At 44.5% G+C, this 22753-nt stretch overlaps 2 protein-coding genes and 2 long non-coding RNA genes across 4 annotated transcripts; all 4 read left to right on the forward strand.

Moving 5' to 3' along the window:
* LOC110434416 lies at nucleotides 1719-2261 on the forward strand. The gene is made up of 3 exons (XR_002451912.1): nucleotides 1719-1755; nucleotides 1892-2092; nucleotides 2173-2261. It is a non-coding gene; the product is annotated as an uncharacterized LOC110434416 (long non-coding RNA).
* On the forward strand, nucleotides 2966-3679 carry LOC110432368. Its single transcript, XM_021452626.1, has 2 exons — nucleotides 2966-3161; nucleotides 3246-3679. The coding sequence occupies exons 1-2, from the start codon at nucleotides 2966-2968 to the stop codon at nucleotides 3677-3679; spliced, it is 630 nt and encodes a 209-aa protein (XP_021308301.1).
* On the forward strand, nucleotides 14129-16453 carry LOC8069842 (9-beta-pimara-7,15-diene oxidase). The gene is made up of 3 exons (XM_002465091.2): nucleotides 14129-14289; nucleotides 14600-15547; nucleotides 15711-16453. The coding sequence occupies exons 2-3, from the start codon at nucleotides 14624-14626 to the stop codon at nucleotides 16347-16349; spliced, it is 1563 nt and encodes a 520-aa protein (XP_002465136.1). The 5' UTR covers nucleotides 14129-14289; nucleotides 14600-14623; the 3' UTR covers nucleotides 16350-16453.
* On the forward strand, nucleotides 21851-22560 carry LOC110432041. The gene is made up of 3 exons (XR_002449498.1): nucleotides 21851-21915; nucleotides 22019-22129; nucleotides 22261-22560. It is a non-coding gene; the product is annotated as an uncharacterized LOC110432041 (long non-coding RNA).

Consider the following 22753-nt stretch of genomic DNA (forward strand, 5'->3'; position numbering starts at 1 on the left):
TAGCTAATTCTCTTGACATGCAAATCATCCACATCATCATCCACTAGAGCTTCCCACTAACTAATTCTCTTGCCATGCAAAGCGTCCACATCAACATCCACTAAATCATCCCACTAATATATTACCCCGCACATGCAAAGTGTTCACATCATTATCCACTAATAAATCGAACTAACACATATCATTTATCCTGCATCTATGTTATTCACATTAGCAAACCACATCATTTTCTAACATATATTTAGCTGCCCATGTTAGAATACTAAAAATCATCCACTAACATATATTATGATAGTATAATTTTACCAGTAATTTCCGCAGCAACGCACGGGGCATTCTTCTAGTTCCTAGTGAAATGAATAGCAATGCTATTATGATAATGTTTGCCCAACCAATCTTCCAGTTTCATCTGCCATTATCAGAGAAAATACCTACCCACAATAAATACACTTGAGTTGAAAGCTTAATGATGATAGATCAGCTCCCACCTTTAAGATTATGAACAATCATTGTGATACAATAATTAGTCTATAAGAACTGACGAGAAAATTTATTCAAATTACTCAAGATATGTTGAAAAGATCTTGGAGGTCGAGTCATTTGCTTATAAGAGTTGTAGAGCATTTTAGAACCTATCAAATGCTCCTGTCGGCTACTACCTGTCGCTATGTAGACACTTTCTATTAGCTATTTCAATTTAATATTGTTTTAGACTCTTTTCAGTTAGCAATTTAAGTTAACAATAATATTGTTTTAGACTCATTTTTCTAGTTGAATTATAAGTGTTTTATTTTTGTATATTTTGAGTAATATCCTGTTATTTTTGTATTTCAGTTTGCTATTCTATCCTGCTATTCATATTTTAGTTTGTTCTTTAATTTTATGTATTTCAGTATTTTTTTTGTATATTTTGAGTAATATCATGTTATTTCAGTATTTCAGCATGCTATTCTATTGAGTGATATCCTACTATTCATATTTTAGTTTTTTTCCTTTAATTTTAATGTATCAGTATTTATTTTTGTATATTTTGAGTAATATCCTGCTATTTCAGTATGCTATTCTATTCAGTAATATCCTGCTATTCATATTTGAGTCGAGCCATTGAACTGATTCTCTGTATTTGGTAATTGATTGGAACCTGGAATGACCAGCGTGGTCCATCTCATTGAAGCATACACTACCGGATAGCAGGGGTTTGCGTGTGCCTGGCGCACACGGTAAAGCCCAAATTACACACGGCGAAGGCTTTGCCGTGTGTTGCTCACGGCGAATTTTTTTTTATTTTTAGCCTATTTTTAAAACAAATTTCAATTTTGACACGCTTTTGAAAAAATTTTCAAAACTAGGCCGTTTGGCCCCGCCACCATGCATGGCGGGGCAAAATCACTGCACCCCGCCATGCATGGTGGCGGGGTTGTCCCTACCACGTCAGCGCTGCATGGCCCTGTGTGGTGACGTGGAACCCGCCGTGGATCATGGCGGGGTAGGGGTACCCCGCCGTGGATCATGGCGGGGTACGCCCGCGCCCTACTTAGTCGGCCGAACGGCCATCTTCCTCTCATTTCTCTCCCTCTCTCACCCCGAGGGTCTCTCTTTCTCTCCCTCTGTCACACCCGAGCTCCACTCTTCTCCGGTGCCCCTCCGCGTCGTCCTTCACCCCCATTGCCCCGCCTCGGCGCCCCTCTCCGCTGCGTATTCCCCACCTCGTCGTTCTTCACGGTTGTTTTTCCGGCCACCCCTCGTTTGGAGAAGGTAAATTTCTTACAACCTTTACCTTTTCATTGTTTAGATAACTTCAATTGTTTATTTTTAATATGTTTAGTAAATCTTTTGTTACGTTACTTTGTTTAGTTATGTGATTTGTGTTGAATTATTTTCGCGTATTTAGATGGAGGACTCGTATCGTGAGTCGATTTGGCGAAAAAAGGGTCGTCCTAGAGAGTTGTACCCCGATGTGTCTTGCAAGGATGCCCCCGTGCCTCCCGAGGAACCTATTCCTAACTGTGATTGTGGACATCCGGCACACGTGAGCCAGTCGAGACATCCGGATACTGCGGCACGTTGCTTCTATACTTGTTATAGTTATAGCGTAAGTCACTGTGCCCTTTGTTTTTCTTATTGGTTTTTTATCTTTTTATTCCCAATGAGACAATTGAAACTCTTTTGTAGCCCTACTTCCGGTGCTTTTTCTTCCAATGGATCGACGGGCCGGACAAGTTTGACCCAAGAATTCTGCTTTTCTATCCCGACGTTGATCATTGCAAACGTGAGTTATTTACTCGCTGGGTTCCGCCCCCCCCCTAACCCTCCTCCTTTGACGGAGGAAGAGAAGGCCGTCGCCTCTGCACGGCGGCTCGAGGATCCTCCAAAGTGTCATTGCGGAGAACAAGCCGTGATAAATCCACGGAACGAACTAGAGTTCATTTGTCCTCTGCAGCGTGAAGTAAGTTTTAGGGTCAATCTTAAAATTTCAGTTCGTTTATGTGTGTTCTAATGTGTTCTTTTTGTAGGATCGTGGTTTTCGAAAGTGCCGTTTCGCGGAGTGGATCTATGGTCCAAAGAGCCATTGGCCAGAGCCTGAGAAGCAGGAGGAGGTTCCAGAGTGGAAGAAGAAGCGGAGGTCTATTGCGCCTCCCGTGATGTGCAAATGTGGTGTTGAAGCTAGCTACGGCCTAGTTCCTTCAGGTCTTGGGATTGGCCACTTCTGTGGCCACATGATCGACTATGATGAGGTTTGCTATGACTGTGCACATTTAGTACTACTATACTCATATATTTGTTTTTGTACGCTAACTTTGTATTCTTATATTTCCCGTAACAGAGCACTCAGAAATGCAAATGGGAATCATCTGATGATGTGTTTAAGTTCAAAGATGAGTATAAGGCAAGAGTAGCAGTTCGCAAGACGAGAGGTTATCCTGCAAGCTACGTCACTGATTTTGTGAAGGACCATAAGAAGAAAATGCTTGCATTCGCGCAGGACTTGCGTGTTCGTAACCCTGCGAGTATTGCATGGAAGAAGTGGTCCGAGGAGAGGGAAAAGGAGATAGAGGAGTACCGTGCAAGGAAGGCTGAAGAGGATGGAAGGAAGGCTACGGAGGAGGCTGAGAGAGCTGAGATGCAATGCTTGAACGATACTATTGCCTCATTATGTGCTAGTGAGTCATTTAATTTTTGAAAGTGAAACTGTTTGTTTCTCTGAAATGAATATGTTATTAATTCTTTAAATTTTGTACTTACAGAGATTGGATGCACCGGGAACTGGCAAGCAGATGTGGGCCGTGCTAAGTACGCGGAGAATATGATATTAGGGCGGGACGCTGCAGTTGGTGGCACCGCTAGCCGTCCGATTGTGGTCGAAGAGGAGGCCGAGGCGGAGGAAGATGACGACACCGGAAGGATAGGCGACCTCATTCGTCTTGCCGAGGAATTGGGGTACCCTCAGGACGAGCATGACTATGAAATGGGAAGGATAGGCGACCTACTTCGTCTTGCAGAGGAGGGTGAGGCGTCAGGACCGATGCCTCTCGGTGCCTTAGAGGAGGGTGAGGTTGCATACCACAACCAGAAGACATCGGTCTACGAGTCATGGTGGCCAACAGACATGACCGAGGAAGAGGGACAGTTATACTCTCAGGCGGCAGAAGAGGCGGAGGCAGCTTACTACGAGAGATAGGCTAGTGAGGCCAAGGCAGCGGAGGCGAGCATGGGTAAGGAGGCCGTAGTGGACGATTGGGAGTCCGAGGACGAGTTGCTTACGCAGTGGTGCACGCAGTTTGATTGATGTGGTAATGTATGTGAGTTGCTTAGGGATGTGACTTTTGTACTTTGAAACTTGTCATGTAATAATTTGTATTCCGACGTATTTCAATTTGATCGCTCCTCGCCAAAGTCCACAGCTGTCAGAATGTTTAACTAACATAACAATTTAAAAAGATTTTGTAATATGTTAAACTAATACAACATTTAAAAGTTTTGTTTCTTGCATGTTTACTAGCTGTTTTTTGTGTAATATTTAAAAATAAATAGATGAAGTCTCTTTGAGTAATGCTAAGTAAGGTACAAGGGGTTCTGGCCATTTTCTGGCTACCCCGCCATGGCTGGGGGCGGGTTAGGGGTACCCCGCCATGCCCCATGGCGGGGTACCCCTAACCCGCCCCCAGCCATGGCGAGGTAGCCAGAAAATGGCCAGAACCTTTGCTGCACGTTCTTTATTTGGTTTTTGTTAACCGATTGTCCTGGTTCGCAGCTGGTTTGGCAAGACAGAGATTTTTACGTAAATACCAAAGATACTTTAGAACGAACAACTAAAATAATTCTCACTAATGCTTAAAAAAGGCACATCAAATATCTAGAAATATGTCACAGTTACCAACGTGCTGGAAATAACAATATGTCACAGGTACTACATGACAAGTCCCAACTGCTAAACATGTCTAATCTAATCATCGCCAGGGGTGTAGCGGTTTCGCGGCTTCCGTCGTCTCCTAGGATTGGTAGGCACCACGTTGCTTGTCCACCCCACGTCCGTGCGGTCTCGCCGCTGCCTCTCTCGCTGCCGCCTATGGACACGGTCTGTCTCCTGTGTGGACGAAGTACCCTGCAAACAAGTACCCTAATGAGCAATTTTAAATTTTGAATCATGCAAATATAGAAAAGTAAAAGCACAGTATAGGCACCTGGTGCTCGACGTGTCTGTACTCCTCCTGTGTGTACTCCACCCCCTGTGTGTACTCCTCCGGTGTGTACTCCACCCCCTGTGTACCAATAGGAGCACCGCCTAACTGTGAGGTACCCATCTCCTCGTGACCGGTGAACTCCCACTGTAACTCGTCGTCGTCGTCACCACTAGTCGTGGAGTACTGAAGGGCCTCGTCCTCATCGTCCACGTCCGCTGGACCCTTCCCTGTGTACTGCGGAGTACGTACAGAGGAGGAAGCGGCCCTAGCCGAAGTAGCTCTGGTGGACATCGAGGCCGTCTGGCTCCTAGACAACATGGGGTGCAACGGAGGCTCATATGTCGTGTCTGCACAGCTCAGATTAGCCGCTAACTTCTTGCAACCCTTTTTGATTTTCTGCAGGATAAAATGACAACATGCATTATTCAGTTGTAATTGCTTTGTAATAATGAATTATTTTATCGAAAGTACCTTGACAAAGCTGCGAAGAGGGTTGCTCTTGTCGTCTCTACTCTGGAACAGTTGCCTACTAGCTTCCTCGGAGTAGTTAGACAACTGTTGTGACTACAACATCACACACAACATTAACTCGATCATTTGGACAACTTTTGTGCCACAAACATCAAATAATACATAAAAGTCCAAGGTACTTACCACATATCTATTTAAGGGGGCCCTAAGAACCTGTTTGTCAACCCTTTGCGCCTCGTCGAACGCATCGGCGATGTCATCCTCAGCACCCTCATCTGCAGGGGTGTTGGTGTACGGCACCATGATATGAGTCCTCGTACTCCGGTGCAGCCACTGTAGGTACTCCATCCATTTGGTCGGGTCGTGCGGTGGTAGTGAGTTGACGAGGGGAACCTGCCTGTGATACCAAGTCTGCAAATGTGCATCGTGCCTGACCGCCCAATCCTTTTGCGTGGACCGAAACCTACGATCAATCCTGCAAAAATATATTGCATTAACAATGAGCCAGTTAATGGAAACAAATAAAGTGCCATCATACCTATGCAGCTCAGCGTTTGTGGAATACAGCGGTGGAATCCCCTGCAGCCTCCCGAACTGTCTGTAAACCCTGCAAGGGTAGTGCATCTCGACCACGTGGAAGAAGATCAGTGGGCCATCATAAAGCCAATCGCTATCCTCCTCCTCGCAGCGTGGACTAAGGTACCCCTCTAGCTCCCACCGAGACCACGGTGACCATGTGACCTGCAAAATTTGTAAACTTATTTTTAGTATTTCAAAATAAAACGCATTAATAGTGCATTTAGTACTAAAAGTGAATTGAACTTACGTAGTTGTGTGTCAACACGTCTAGCTCGTCAGTGTACTGCCTGTACCTCCTGTCTGCTTCGCCCCTGACTACCTTAGCATCTGTCCAGAGAAAAAGGGCGGTGGGTCCAACATCTTCATGCACCCATACCTGCAATTAACACAAACATAATGTCACAAATGCCTTAAGTGTTATGAACAAATCGAAATAGCAAATGCACTTACAGGCAAACCCGGAGGTTTAGTGGGCCTTCCAACTGGAAAACGCTCCCAAATCCAAATCTGAAGTAGATATGAGCAGCCACCTAGGTTTCCATTCGATGACTGGCGACGACAGGCCTGGCAAAGCTGACGGTATGTCCATGCAAGCACCGCGGTACCCCAACTGTAGCCGGCAATGTTCTCCAGTGGCTGCATAAGGATCCTCAGGAAAATCCAGTTGATGCTGTCTCCTGAGGAATCAGGGAACAAGAAACCCCCCAAGAAGTGCCACAACCACACCTTTGCATACATCTCCACCTCATGATCTGGAGCATCAGGCGGTGGTCCTGCACCAAAGTTCTGCGTAATCCAAGACGTCGAGACTCCTGAGGTCTTCCTGCAATTACAAGTAAACCAATATTGTATAAGTATAGATGTATCTAAAACGGTTGTATTAGTAATTTCAATGGGACTCAAATATGAACTTACTTGGTGCCTTTAACTTCAGCATCTGATGGCCGCCTGCCACAAAACTCCTGTACCAAGTCTAGCCAAGTAGACTCATCGACGACCCCAGTCACCGGATGACCAGACAAACTCAAACACAATATCATCTTCACATCCTGCAATGTGATAGTCATTTCTCCACAAGGTGTGTGGAAGGTGTGAGTCTCTGGTCTCCACCTGCATCGTTATAATGTTGTGTATATCAATTATTTGAGGGCACATATTTAACAAACAAATTAAAGTAATGTAAAATGTTATGTTACCTATCAACAAAAGCAGTAAGAACTGCAGGGTCTAGAGTGGGAAGTCCACTGTTGTAGACCCGGACGATCTCAAGAAAGCCTGCACGACGAATGTACGGCGCGTATCGCTCGTTCCAGCTGTGTACGTGGTGCGTGCGACCACGAAGCACACACAACGGCCTCTGCTGCTCCGACAAGGCCTTGGCCCGGTGGTCCTTGTCGTAGTCCGCCTCAATGAGGCTAAAGCGGGGATGAGGTGCCCGCGCCGCCATCGTAGCCCGCCTGTTTCAAAAATGAAAGAAACAACATTAGTACAATTAATAACATTAGTAATAAGACAAAGCAAGTAAATTTGACGACGAATAACATAAATGCATGTTTACTAAGAATTTTGACAAGCACAAAGATTAATAAACAACCTCTTGTCTACCCCTCCTATGAAATCTAGCATTATGACCAGGTTTCTTGCAAATGCTGCATAGGTTCTGCCCACGTTCTTCGTTGAAGTCACCACCACCATACATGTCATCGCCATAACCTTTCATATTGTCCATATCGCCTTTCAGTCGCTTCTTCTTCCTCCTTCCCTTCCCTACCTTTCTTAGGTCCGGATAAGGCACGTAGTCCTCACCATTATATGGAGGCCACTGCGACTCGTCAAGGTACGGCTCGAAGCTCTTCTCCCAAACATTTAGGGTGTTGGCACGGAGATACAAGGGTGACATGTATGGTTCAACTGTATGGTCAAAACCTCTAAGCCGACAAGACGTAATCATGTGTGAGCAAGGAGCATGCATGATCTGAGGTACGTTGCAACTGCATTCTACTTTTTCAAGATCCACACGGTACGTTCGCCCACCAAAGCGTTCACCGCCAAGGTTTGTGCCCCCTCTAGCTCGTACGCTAAAAACAAGTCTATCTCGTCCATAGGCCTCGCCAACCTGTTGCTTGGACAACTCCTCAGCCTCCTACAAATATTCGTGTGCAGCCTTCCCTCATCTTCCAAGCTCCTCTTCATTCCTCAGGGCTAGGCCAAACCGCGTAACAAAATATTCATTGCACTTCTTAAAAGAGAACTCAACAATACCGGACACTGGTAGAGATCGAACGCCTTTGAACACACGATTGAAAGACTCAGAGGAGTTTGTTGTCATTATGCCATACCGAAACCCACCCTCATCATATGCTAATGCCCACTTCGCTTTATTTTCCATCTGTTGATCTAACCATGCCTTGCCCGCTCAGTTCATCATCTTCTGTAGTTCCGCCATTGTCTCCTTAAACTCGTGTTCCGTACGTTTATTACAAAGTTCCTTTAACTTGTCTGCCACCTCCTTCTTCCGTTGACGGCGCCAGAAATTAGCGGCAAAATGCCTCATGCACCAACGGTGCACTAGGGGTGGGTGCCCATCAATGTGTTCACCGGCAGCATTAAGAATTCCAATGTGACGGTCAGATATCAAACAAATGGTGCGAGAAGGACCAAGAACGTGAAGACAGAGCAGACGCATGAACCATGACCACGAATCATTGTTCTCCCCCTCTGCCAAAGCAAAAGCCAGTGGCACAATTTGATTCTCAGGGTCTACAGCAGCAGCCATCATCAATGTACCTCTGTATTTGCCGGTGAGGAATGTGCCATCAACTAGAACAACTGGCCGGCAATACTGAAATGCATGCTTACACTGATCAAAATACCAGAACACACGGTACAAAATATGCCTCAACGGGTTCTGAAGATAAAACCCTCCTGTGTATATGAACCATCTCATGCCAGGGTTGAAGTGTTGCATTGCACACAAAATGCGTGGAACCCTGTTATAGGCTTCCTCCCAACTACCCCACCGAATTGCCAGGGCAATTTGCTTTGCCCGCCATGCCTTTCCATATGTTACCTCATACCCAACAAAAGTGGCTATGGTCTCCTGCAAGAAAGACACCGATACGTCGTTCTCCGCATCTACAAGACCCAATATACGGCGAGCAAGGTACCGAGCCGTCAACTGGGGATGGTACCGTTTGCCCTTGTTAGTCTGGCATCTGTGCGGCTGCTACACTGAAGTTACCTTCCACTTCCCATCACTCGACCGTTTCCGTGCATTCAACTTCCACGTGCACGGGAACCCTGCCTTGCATACTATTTGAAATTTTACCTCCTTGTCGGAATGCCGAACCGTGTACGGCCTATGATGATACACAGCATAGTCCTGAAGGAACAACTTCATCTCAGACATCGTATTGAAAAGGATTCCCTTCCTGAGTATTACATTTTCATGGTTGTACAATGATTCCTTACAAATCTGCAAACCCGTGTCACAAACCGCCATATGCGACATGCTGACATCCATATAATTTGGAACACCAGTAAAGGGCAAGCCAGCCTCCCTCAGCTGTATAAGCTCTGCCGATGTATAAGAGGGTGGTGCAACGTAAGGTTCCACCTCTCTAACCCGACCCCATCCTTCATATTCCTCTCCATCACCTGGATACCCTGTGGCTAAATTGCCCTGAGTCCGCGTTGCATGAAGTACCTCAAGCGGAACTCCTGAGGCCATGCCACGAACCGGTGCACACATGTCAGGTGAACCTACTTCTTCATTTTCTGATTCCTCAGAATCAGAGCAAACATCATCACCAATCATTTCATCCTCTGCCGCCTCATTCTCCTCTTGTTCAAACTCGTCTACATCAAAATCATTTCTTATTTGACCAACTGGAGGAGATTGAACCCGCTCCTGCGTCCAATTACCATCCAAGTCCATACTCTCCATAGTTTGTTGGACATGCACACCACAATCACCACCGTCGTCGAAGGACGGCTCCTCATTCTCAACAGTCTCCAACACCAACTCAGCCATGCCTACATTCGAACCTTGGATGACCCTATTGTATCGGGACCACTCAGCTTGGTTACACAAGTCCATCATCACATAGTGTGCTCTATTCTTTCCAACATCAAACTTACCCTTTAGTGTGAAAGCATCGCCAAACTTCAAACTCAAACGGTCACACAGATCACTGAAACAAGGGGGACCATCAAACCATTCCAAATCCTCGGACATATCCTCAAACTGACAATCCTCTCTCCTAACACTTCCTCCGTAAAAAACTCTTACACCGTAATCCATCTACAAAACGATTGAAGTACAATCCTCATCAACTAACCAATATTTATTAACTATTTCCGACAAAACAAACTAACTTACTAACTAAATTACTAAATAACTCTAATAATGTTATGTAATAATAGTAAGTAATAACTAATTTCTACGTAACTAACTCTAATAATAATATTCAAAATAATAACTAAACAATAAATGCTAATTAACCCTAATAATATTTACAAAAATAGTAATAATTAACTAATTACTACATACCTAATAACTAAACAAAGTTCATTTAATAAAATTAACTTAAAATATTAAATAATAAAAATAACTAATAACTAAACAAAAATTAAATAAAAAAATAACTAATAAAAAATCTTAAAATATAATACTAAATAACTAATATAAGAGTGAAAATTAAAAAACATATACCTTCACCAAAAACGCCGACTGGCTGGTGCGGGACGCGGAGCCGGGGCACGGCCACGGCCGCGGCGGCGTGGTGCCGGGCTGGGGCGCGGGCGCGGCCGCCGGGGCGTGGTCAGGGCCGGGGCGTGAGCGCGACCGCCGGGGCGGGCGTGGCGCGGCGCGCAAGAGGGGCGGGCGCGCGCAGGCGGCGGCGCGGGCGCGGGGGCGCGCGCAGGAGGCGGGCGTGCGCGGCGGGGGCTGGGCACGAGCGGCGAGCGCGGCGCCGCGGGGTGGGCGCGGGCGCGGCGGCGGCGCGGCGTGCGAGGGGCGGGGTTAGGGTCTGGAGATAGTCGGGTGCGTGTGGGCTGGGCGACCTTTTGTCACGGGGCAAACCCCGCCGTGATGGGTGGCGGGGAAGTGATCCCCGCCGTGACGGGTGGCGGGGTACGCCCCCATGCCACGTCAGCCAGCCGTGCCACGCAGCTGCCACGTGGCGGGACAACCCCGCCACCATGCATGGCGGGGTGCAGTGATTTTGCCCCGCCATGGGTGCAGTGATTTTGCCCCGCCATGCATGGTGGCGGGGCCAAACGGCCTAGTTTTGAAAATTTTTTCAAAAGCGTGTCAAAATTGAAATTTATTTTAAAAATGGGCTAAAAATAAAAAAAATTCCTCACGGCAAACTCTTTCACGGTGAACCCTATTTTTGCTCACGGTCAAATTATGGGCACACGGCGAAACTTTGCCATAAGTCAATCTTGACACATGGCAAAGAAAAGATAACGAACGGCGGGAGACGGCCTAACGGCAGGGTTTGCCGTGTCACCATATAGACACACGGCAAAGTCTTAGTGTTTGCCGTGTGCCAGGGTTGGACACACGGCAAACCCCAACGAAAAAAATCTAAAGTTCTGAATTTTTTTGCGGCCCATGGGATTCGAACCCATGATCTCCTTCTCGCGTTTCTTCGCTCTTAGCCACTGCACCACACTATGACTTGTGTTTATATTGCATTTCGGTTGCTCAAATATTATATCAAATTATGTGTAAATTGATAATTTGAGGTCCTAAATGATTTCAAATAAAAAAAATTTCAACTACAAAGTTTCATAACTTTTTGGGATGTACAATTTTCATTTAGGGAGTTTCTCCATCCGAGGTCGTTTACAAAATTTGAATTTCAAATTTGAGAAATTCAAACGTAGTTTTTGCATGACAAGATGATTCCAAAATAAAAAGTTGTCAACTACAAAGTTTTGTAACTTTTTGAGATCTACAAAGTTTATTTAGAGAGTTTTTCCATCCGAGGTTATTTTTAAAATTGAAATTTTAAAATTTTCAATTAAAATGCTGAAAATAATTAAGAAATAGTAAACAATTCCGAAAATTTTCTAAACTTGGACACGACACAACCTATATGGTGCAGTGCCTATAGAAAAAGTTTTAAAATCAAATTCAAATATAAAAGTCAAATCTACTCCAACTCATGCTTCTTCACTCACATCTGTGTGGAACTTCTTCGAAGATTGTCTGGTTTCTATACATCATACATGACAACTTGTTCGAAATCTTTCCAAACTTTTTTATGGCCTCTATGTATGATAACATGACATATGTATAAGTTTTAGGATTTACGGAATAAAATAGCATTTATTAGAATTTTCGAAATGTACCGACGCACGTTCCGCGTCGTGTCTCCTAACCACGGCATTCAAAAGTCATTTCCGTTTCGAATGTGTGTTCTCAGACAGGGTTGGGTAACATGAATATCATTTTTTTGATATATTTTTCTAACTATTTCACTGACTCGTAGTTCAAATTTGAACGTAACCGGAAAAATGAAAATAAATAATGTTAATTGCAAAAATATAGCAAACATGTTTCAAATTTTATGAAATTTGAGTATGGAGTTACAAATGGTGAATGTGTAGAGAAGAAAAAATTTGGAGGGCAAAAAATGAAAAAAAGATAAATTGTTTGCCGTGTGTCGCACCCCTGGCACACGGCAAAGTTTGTGTTTGCCGTGTGCCAGCCTCAAGCACACGACAAACCCAGGCTTTGCCGTGTGCCTAACGGCCGCACACGGCAAACGTTGACGGCTGGAGGTGGACGTTAGCGTGGGTTAGCTTTTGCCGTGTGCCCTGTTTTTGCCGTGTTGCTCACGGTAACAATTTGAGTTCGCCGTGTGCCTAGTGTTTGCCGTGTGCAACACACGGCAAAGGACAGATATACCGTGTGCCTAGCGTTTGCCGTGTGCTTGGATTAGACACACGGCAAACTCGACCTTTGCCGTGTGTTGCTCACGGCAAACGGGCGGACACACGGCAAAGGCCGGCTCTCCGGTAGTGATACCATTTGAATAGTCAATGGGGTATTGCTTCCAATTGGCTAATAGTATGTGTCAGTTCTCTTGTTGCAGTGCTGGGATGCTCGTGAACCTGTAGGTGTCCTGGATCATTTGGGGACATCCTGAGCTCAGATCTCTGTTGATTCAATCCCCTGACATGAATACCTTTTAAACTCTTTAAGTTGCTATTGATTTATTTTACCTTGTCTGATGATTACTCTTCTCTTTGACAACTTACATTGCTCTGTATTTTGCTTGATGCTTGGAAGAAGTTGTCTGGTTTATCTATTGAATACATTCATGTGTTATTCTGCTAGATGCATGGAAGAAAATATCATGAAAATTAGTTGTATAAATCTATGTGTACTAATAGTTAACACAAAGTGTATATCTTAATGTGGTTGATTTTTTCCCCTTTATCTACCAAATTTCAATTCATTTTTCAGGCACCTACATGTCATGTGATGGTTGGACGAAAATCTAATTGATGGAATGAAACAAAATCAATCGAAAGATGTATAGTCACTTCAAATACTGATAAATTGTAATGTAGTGTTATCTCTCTCATTCTCGTGCCATATCAGCCTGAGCACGGCTCAAAATACGGGTCGGGCTGGTAACCCATTATGCTAAGATCGTAGGTACGACACCACGACACCTTATATATGTGTCATGTCGTGCTTTGGGCGCTACTAAAAGCAGTGACGGATCAAGGATTTTAGTATAGAGTATACCGTACAAATTTTTATATATAATCTGGTAAAACCATTTTTTAATATGTAAGCGATATTCCAATTTGGTAAAACCACATGCATTAAAAATATGATAAGTCTTAAATTCAAAGACGATTAAGCTACAAACTACGAAAAAATATGATATATAGTTCAAATGAAATGCAATTAATTTGAAATATAGCCATAAAAGAGACTTTATAAGTTATAATACACGTTGTTGCTTAAATGATGCATGCTATGTTACTAAAATTGTAATATAAAGGGTTCAAATGTCATACTTATAATTTCAAAAATAGGCATAAAAGAGAGCAAGAGACTTACAATACTATTTATTTGACCTTTTAGCCAACACATTTTAAGGACCTATAAACGTCTTGATTGTATCATTTTTATCCACTACAATAAAAATATGTCGTTTAATAAATATGGCTAGACAATTACACAAAAGATTATCACCCATCTTATTTCTTAAATTTATTTTTACTAAACGAAAACTATTGTTGAAAATACCCCTTCATCTCATTTTAAACCGGCAGTTAGGCTTTGTGTGCACGGACAGGCATACAACCAAGCTAAAGCAAGGTGACGGGATTGTCCTGAGGGAGTGAGTGTGTGGTCGCCTTTATATAACTAACTATTGTCTGCCTCTAGCAAATGAGTCCCGAGTCCATTTGGCTTATTCCTTCCTGTCAAGCTTCCCTTCCATGGTTGTTGGTTGGGAACTAGCTTGGGACCAATACACCCTCTTCACATCTCTCAACGCCACCGTTAAGACTTACGTTACGAGTAAGCAACTACAACCTTTTGGTAACGAATTCTTCTACAATTTTGCCTTTCCATCAGTTCACTAGCACCGCACTGTCATGTACTAGTAACTGTGAAACTATTCTGGAAATTTTTATATATATACTTGATGAAGGGGAAAAGCCCGCATGTTCTTTTTGTTATTAACGATGTTTCTCCTCATGGCCATGATGAGCTGGGAAAGTTATACAGATCAGACATCAGTAGATACCATTTAACTAATCTGTGTTTATCTATACACTGACCTAAATCTAATATATATATCCAACATGTGTTTCTCCATTTCCTCCAGGATCGGAATAGCTGATATTGTTCCATGGAGCTAATAAGCACAACCACTGCCTTCTTGTCCGCCCTGATGCTAATCCTTGTGTCATTCCTAGCCCACAAAGCTAGAGGCAAATCCATGAACAGGAGGCCTCCGGGTCCTTTGGCCCTCCCCTTCGTCGGATGCATCCACCACCTGCTCACCTCGCAGCCGCAGGCCGCCCTACGCGACCTGGCTCAGAAGCATGGCCCGGTGATGTACCTGAAGCTGGGGCAGGTGGACACCGTCGTCATCTCCTCGCCGACGGCGGCGCAGGAGGCGCTCCGGGAGAAGGACCTAAGCCTGGCGTCGCGGCCGAGCTTGCTGGGCTCGGAGATCATCTGCTACGGCAACCGCGACATCGCCTTCGCGCCCTACGGCGACTACTGGCGCTCGCTGCGCAAGATGTGCACCGTCGAGCTCCTCAACGCTTCCAAGGTGAGGCAGTTCGCGGCCATCAGGGACAGCGAGACCATGTCCCTGGTCAGGGAGATACGCTGTGCTGCTGCTGCCACCGGCGGCGGCGGCGGCGGAGAGCCCGTGAACCTCGGCGGCCTGCTCCTGTCGTGCTCCAACTCCATAACTGGAAGGGCAGCGTTTGGCAACCGCTGCAGCAGCGAGCTCAAGGCGGATTTTCTGTCAGCCATCTCCGTGGTGTTAAGCAACATGTCAGGGTTCTGCGTCTCGGACCTCTTCCCATCGCTGCGGTTCGTGGACGCCCTCATTGGCACCAAACGCCGCCTACGGAGGGCGCACCAGCAGCTGGAAGACGTGTTTGGCAGGATCATCTCTGACGGGGAGGCGCGACGGGAGGAAAGAAAGGGAAGCGCTGCAGGAGAAGACGAGGACCTTCTAAGCGTCATGCTGAGGATTCGTGATGAGGGGGGATTTGAGATCCCAATCAACAACACAAATATCAAGGGAATCATTCTGGTAAATATATATACTTGATATATGTACTTGTTTATTTAATTTCCATGGTACGGCCAAATTAATCCTCATCATAGACAGTACTAATAATATATACCACAGCTAATAAGTACTACTAACCATGCGTGCAATCTTGTTGCCTATGCCAAATTTGAATTTGGTTCAGGATTTATTCACAGCAGGGACAGAAACGACTTCGTCAGTCGCCGAGTGGCTGATGACAGAGCTGATGAGGAACCCTAACACAATGCAGAAGGCGCAAGAGGAGGTGCGGCAAGCATTGAACCACAAAAGCCCCCATGAGCACGAATCACAGATGGACAAGCTGCACTACTTGAGGATGGTGATCAAGGAGACCCTGAGGCTGTACCCACCCCTCCCGCTTCTCATTCCTCGTCAGTGCCGGGAGACCTGCGATGTTGGTGGGTACGAGGTGCCCAAAGGTAGCAGGGTGATCGTCAACGCATGGGCGATCGCGAGGAGCCAAGCGCACTGGGACAACGCCGACAAGTTCATGCCTGAAAGATTTGAGCACAATGGTGCGGCAGATTATTACAAAGCTGCTGCTACGACTACACAGTTTGAGTACTTGCCGTTTGGGCATGGGAGGAGGATTTGCCCGGGCATGGGCTTCGGCTTATCCACCTTGGAGATCCTAGTAGCGCGGCTCCTCTACTACTTTGATTGGAGCCTTCCGGATGGAATGAAGGTGGAGGACCTGGACATGGACATGACTGTTGGTGCGTCGGCCAGGAGAACCAACAAACTGCACCTAGTGGCCTCGCCGTATCAAGTACCCATGTAGATTTCATATGATGGTTGCAGATGCAACCAAGTTGAGCCAAGTCTGTCTTCTCCAGTTCGATCTCTTGCGCAGAAATCAAATAAGAGCATTTCACATTTCCAGTATGAGGTGTTTAGTTCCTCTTCTATTTCAAAAAAAAAATCAGGTTTTGTTCTATTATTTTGTATAATAAAAATAAACACCATGCAAAAATTTTTTGGTAGAAAGGTGATTATTTTTCATTTTGGACTTTGACCTCAAAAGACCAAAAAAACTCCCAAAAGAGCCTCAAAAGGCCCTCATGAGGGCAATAAATTCTGCATTTTAGATGAAAGTAAATATAACCTTCAAAATTTTGGCATTTTATATGGTTTTCACATTTCCAAATTCAACAACTTAAAAGTTATTCATGATTTATATTCCTAATGTTTAACTAAAATTTTGTCTAAAATAATTTTTTTTATAGGTATGGAGGAAGTATAGTTTAAAATAAAGATATTTAATAAATTTGATGATGGAACTTGTGAGAGGACGGAAGCAAGAAAATATTTAGCGCCTAAATATGATGATGGGACTTTCGATGATGGGACTTTTGAGAATATAGGAAGTAGGGAGAAAGAAGATGTCGTGAGGCCGTGTTTTTCCTCAACGAAAGTTTTTAGAATAGTATATAGTATTTTCGTTTGTGTTTGACAAATATTGTTTAATCATAAATTAACTAAGCTCAAAAGATTCGTCTTGCAAATTACAAACAAATTATGCAATTAATTTTTATTTTTATCTATATTTAATACTTTATACATGTGTTTAAAGATTTGATGTAACGAGAAATCTTAAAAAATTTTGGGTTTTGGGAAAGAAGTAAGGTAGTTTAGTTCACCGCAAAACCAAAAACTTTTCAAAATTCTCCGTCACATTGAATCTTGCAGCACATCCATAAAGTACTAAATAAAGACAAAAACAAAAACTAATTGCATATAGTTCACCTACAAATCGCGAGATGAATCTTTTGACTCTAGTTAGTCTATAATTGGACAATAATCAAAAGTGTTATAGTATCAAAAATCAAAAAAAAATTCGAAACTAAACAAGGCCCAAGAGGACAAAGGCAAAAAGGAGGTTAACGAACTAGCTCGAGCTCATAACGAGTCCAGTCAACCTAGCTTTTTCGAGTGTCGCTAGGTTAGCTACTCAGCAAAAAACATATTTTTTTTTAAAAAAATAAAAGAATAATTTTTCAAAACAAAAAAATAAAATTTTAAAAATGTTTTTTAAAAAATAAAAGCAAAACAAAAAAATAAAATTTTTAAAATGTGCCGAGCGCCTGATTCGGCTGCACTCGGCAAAAAATAAATTTTCAAAAAAAAAGCTTTGTCGAGCGTGAGATCTGGTGGCACTCGGCAAAGGTATTAAAAAAATAAAAAAAATCTTTGCCGAGTGCCGAATCACGGGCACTCGGCAAAGCCTCTTAAAATTCCCAACCGGCCACGCCACTCGGGCTTGCCTGCCCACAAACGCCGCCGTAGCGCCCGTCCGCGCCCGCCCCTGGTCGTGCCTGCCGCGCCCGCCCTCGTCCTTGGCCTCGCCGCCGCATCGCCCGCCCGCGGCCCCCGTGCCTGCCCTCGGCCGTCCGCGCCCGGCGTCCACGCGCCCGACCTCGCCTCGGCCACCGCTGCGCTCGCCCGCGGCCCCCGTGTCTGCCCTCGGTCCCCGCGCCGACAACGCCCGCCCTCGGCTTGCCGCAGCCCCCCACGGTTCGCTGCGGCTGTCCGCGCCCGGCGTCCGCGCGCCTGAGCTCACCCCGGCCGCCGTAGTGCCTGCCATCGGCTCGCTGCGGCCCCCGCGGTTCGCTGCAGCTGTCCGCGCGCCTGGCTGCGGCCCTGCCCCGGCCAGCCGTGCCTGGACGCCGCGCCAAGGACACCGCCTAGTCGCGCCTCGGACTGGCCGCTGCGTCGCACCCTGGCCTTCGTCATGCCTCGGCCCCTGTCGCGCCCTAACCGTGGCCATCGTGTCTCGGCCAAAGTTTAAAATAGCGAGCTATTAAAAATAGCGGCAACTTATTTTCAACAGCTATGCAGCTATAGCAGTGCTACAGCGGCGCTATGACAGATAGCGTTTTCATAAAAAACTTGAGTAATTGATAAAAAATACATGGTAAATATGAATTTTGATAATGTTTTTATAAGTCTAGGTAATATTACTAAGTACTAATGTGACATTACAGCATGGTTTATGAAAACTTTATTGTTTAAAATACCAAATTAGTTATAACTGATAAATGATAACCTAGTCTAAGATGGAGTTTTGAGAGTCAAAGTGAGAAAATTTATAATAGCGGCGCTATAACGCGTAATAGCGGTAAAATTTAACATAGGAAATGTAACTTAGCAGCGCTATAGCGTGTAATAGTGGTGAAAGTTGTAATAGCGGAAAAAATACAAATAGCTTAGCGGCAGGCCTGTCCAGCAGCTATAGCGCCGCTATAGCCCGTTATTTTTTCTATGGTCTCGGCCCTCGTCGGTAGAGAAGGTAAAGCACAAGAATGTCGGTCAACGTGTCGTTTAAGTCGTCGATGGCCTTTGAGCCTTGTTTGTGAATGACTAGGGCATCGTGGTGAAAATATAGATGTCGGCCTTCGTGTCGATGGTTTTTTTGCAGGTTTCGAAAATCTACCCGTACTGGGGAGGTTCTACCGAAATTTTTAACTAATAGTATTATGTTTCTTCTTTTGCAGAGTAGAGCTGTCGGAGGGTAGCCGGAGCACCTAGACGACTCTGATCATCTTCGTCGGCGCTGTGGTCTTGCCTGCACAGCGCCGACTCGCCACTACGCCACTACCCTATCTCCACCGCCACCTTAGGTATAATTAACCTCTGTTCCTTACTGTTATTCGCTATTCGCTATACCTCCACCTCCACCTCCCGCGCACGGTATTCCTGTAAGTATGAATATGAGTGTCTAAGTTTGTTGATAATTGCTTAGGATCAAACCACAATACTACATGTAGCCTAATGGATTTTTTGTCTGACACATGCAACGTCTTCTCTTTTGTACAACATCCATCCGCCGGTTCGAATAATCCACCTATCAGACCCTCTAATGATCCAGGTCATGGTACACCACAGTCGTAGTGGGGACCTTGGGGAGCTGGATAGTTCTCTTTGCATTTGTTTGTTCGGTTTGTGATGAACTTACGATGCACTTTTGTTACTTATTTGGATTTGTGATGGACTTGTGGATTTATTTAGATGGACTTGTGATGAACTTGTGGAATTGTACATATGAATTTGTTTAGATGTGACATTTATGTGATATGCATGATATTTATGTAATGGATGTGAGATTTATGTGATCAATATGATATATTTTTGAAGGATGTGAAATATATGTGATGTATTGTGTTTGTCACGAGGAAATGTAAAAAATAAATAAATAGGTCGGTTCTGGTCACTTTGTCGAGTGTCGGGGAAATTACACTCGCAAAGTGACCATTTGACCCACCAGGTTTCCCAGCTTTGCCAAGTGCCTCCAGACTGGGCACTCGGCAAAGAGTTTTTAAAAGAAAATTAATTTCTCTGCCGAGTGCCTCTAGGGCATTCGGCAAAGAGTTCTTTTTCTAAAAATAATTTCTTTGCCGAGTGCCTCCAGTCAAGGCACTCGACAAAAAGTTTCTTTTTAAAAAATTAATTTCTTTACCGAGTGCCTCCAGTCAGGACACTTGGCAAAGAGTTTTTTTAAAAAAAATTAATTTCTTTGCCGAGTGCCTCTAGGCAGGACACTCGGCAAAGAGTTTTTTTTAAAAAATAATTTCTTTGACGAGTGTTTCCAGGTATGGCACTGAGCAAAGAAATTCGGGAAAAAAATATTTAATTCTTTGAGTGACATCCTTGGAGACATTCGGCAAAGCAACCGCTCCTTAGAAACCCACCGTCACGGTAATTTTTTCATTGCCGAGAGCTTCCGGAGACACTCGTCAAAGTCTTTGCCGAGTGTCCGATAAAAAACACTCAATAAAGCCTTTGCCGGCAAAGAAGGTTTCCTGTAGTGCTCAATCCGGTGAGGTGGGTGGTGTACAGGAAGACGAGGACGCGTGAAAAACAAGGATGCGCGGGGAGCGGTGAGGTCGGTGGTGTACAGGAAGACGAGGACGCGTGAAAAACAAGGATGCGCGGGGAGAGCCAAGAACGACTAGAGAAGCGCACGGGAACGAGGCATCAATGGAGATGGCAAGGAGAAGAAGCTACAGAGGGAGGAAATTTTACCAAGGACCTGCGAGTATTTCATTTTACACAATAAACTTTTTTCTATTTAACAGAATATAATGAAATTCAAACAGAATTAAACTAAAGGATAACATAGTAAAATCTACTAAAATAAAACAAAAAATAGAGCAACATAAAAAATAAAATTTCATCAACATCGTCTAGATTTTTGTATATATACTATTTATTTTTCTTCTTTGTATCTAGCAAAATTATAAGGCGCGTGGTGTGGAAGGGATGGCGGCTAGAAATAGGATCTAATTAAAGCTAAGCGACTATGCCATGTATTAAGAGAGAAAATTGCTATTCTAGGACTCCCAAACATGTGTCTTTGCTAAAATAGGATTTCTAACGTTGATATCGCTAAAACGACATATGAAACGTTTGCACTTTATTTTCTATGATATTTGGTGTATTAAGTCTCTTTTTTCATCTAAATATATGTATTTCTATTCTTTTTTGACACTTTTACCCTTGTCATCTAGACGTTTACCATAAAGGAATTTCATGGGTTTTCATTAGACGTTGGTTCAGTAGGCAGGCTGTGCAAGGCCATCGGCGCCTTCAGCCTGGGCGGTCAGACCATCGGGAGCCACGGCCACGGAACCAGGCTGGGCATCCAGGATCTCCGATGGCGTTTCCAGACCATTGGGAGCCATGTCCAGGCCACCAGGATCGCTGGCTCCATCAACACCAGGCAGAGGGTCTCCACGACTCAACCCACCATCGGCACCAGGTAGGGGAGGGAGTTCACGTGCACCAGAGATCGGAAGACACACGTGCACTAGAGATCGGAATTGAAGGCACGTGCACTAGAAGGGCCAGCGGCGTACACCAGGAGTGGTCGGCCGGCCGGCTGGCGGCCTCGCTAGGCGCCATCAAGTAACGCAGGGAGATGAATCGATCGGTAGGTCACGGGTAGATGAGTTCTCCCGTATGTAATCCGTAGGCAGAAGGGTAAAAGAGTCAAAAGAGAAAAGAAATACATGTATTTAGATGAGAAAAGAGATTTAATATACGAAATGTTATGGAAAATAAAGTGTAAATGTTTCGGATGTTGTTTTAGCGATGTCAACGTTAGGAATCCTATTTTAGCAAAGCCACGCGTTTAGGAGTCTTAGAATAGCAATTTTCTCGTATTAATAAGAAAGGAAATACTAGTATAATAGATGGATGGATGGATGGTATTGTGCATTGAGACTCTCTATACATATAGAGTGCAATGGCTGACATCAACCTAGCTAGCCTATCTATAATAGACTCGTTAGAGGTATAGGGTAAGCATCAAGGAAGACGAGGGGTGGATCAGAGCGTGTGTATTTCATGTGAGATCTTGTTTTGGATGTATTATTTATGTAAATTTACATATGTTCAAATGGATTGGAGTGAAAAATTAACTGATTTACATCTCGATCTATTTCAACGCAGGATTCGCTGAGAATCAAATATCACTTTGGTTCCGACGCCGCACAGCTTAATAATTGTCCGTAGCGACGTGTGATCTGATCCATGCGATCGAGTTGGTGATGATCCGCACAGGTGCAGCATACGATAAGATAAGGCAGACAGCTCAATCTCCAATATTGTCCGATCTAATATGGCAATTTGCGCCAACAATATCGCCATGTTTATTTACTCGTCTCCATGCATGTGGTTCCATATATCTGCAGGGCATCTGGCAAGTTGTTAAGAACATGTTAAGACCAAATGAAAGGCGGATAAATGTCATCGATAAAATTGTCTACTAATCGCCACCATTTTTAAGAAACCAACGCGCCTGTTCGCTGTCTCTCGTGATGGATGCATGTTTACGTTGTCCGGTTTGCGGGGTTACCATGTTGTGGTGTCATCAACGATGTATATCCAGAGTATAGTTTGTTATGGCAGTCCCAATGATGTATCTATGGTGATTTCTATATCTATTAATTACCCTGCCAACTAAGCAAAATGCTGATGTGGCAATTGATTTATTATAGAGAGAAGAAAGAATGGAGAAACCGTTTTCTAAGAAAAAAACGAAGTCTACACGTCGCCCTATGCACGAGGAAACGAGCCGATGCGCGTTAGGGAGAAACCGGTCGTGTCTTTCCTTCTCTGCCTAGATCTCATGCTCCAGCTGCGCTACCACATCCCTCCCCCATCAAGCGCGACATCGGTCATGGC

Source organism: Sorghum bicolor, chromosome 1 (assembly GCF_000003195.3).
Source record: "Sorghum bicolor cultivar BTx623 chromosome 1, Sorghum_bicolor_NCBIv3, whole genome shotgun sequence".
NCBI classification, from domain to species: domain Eukaryota; kingdom Viridiplantae; phylum Streptophyta; class Magnoliopsida; order Poales; family Poaceae; genus Sorghum; species Sorghum bicolor.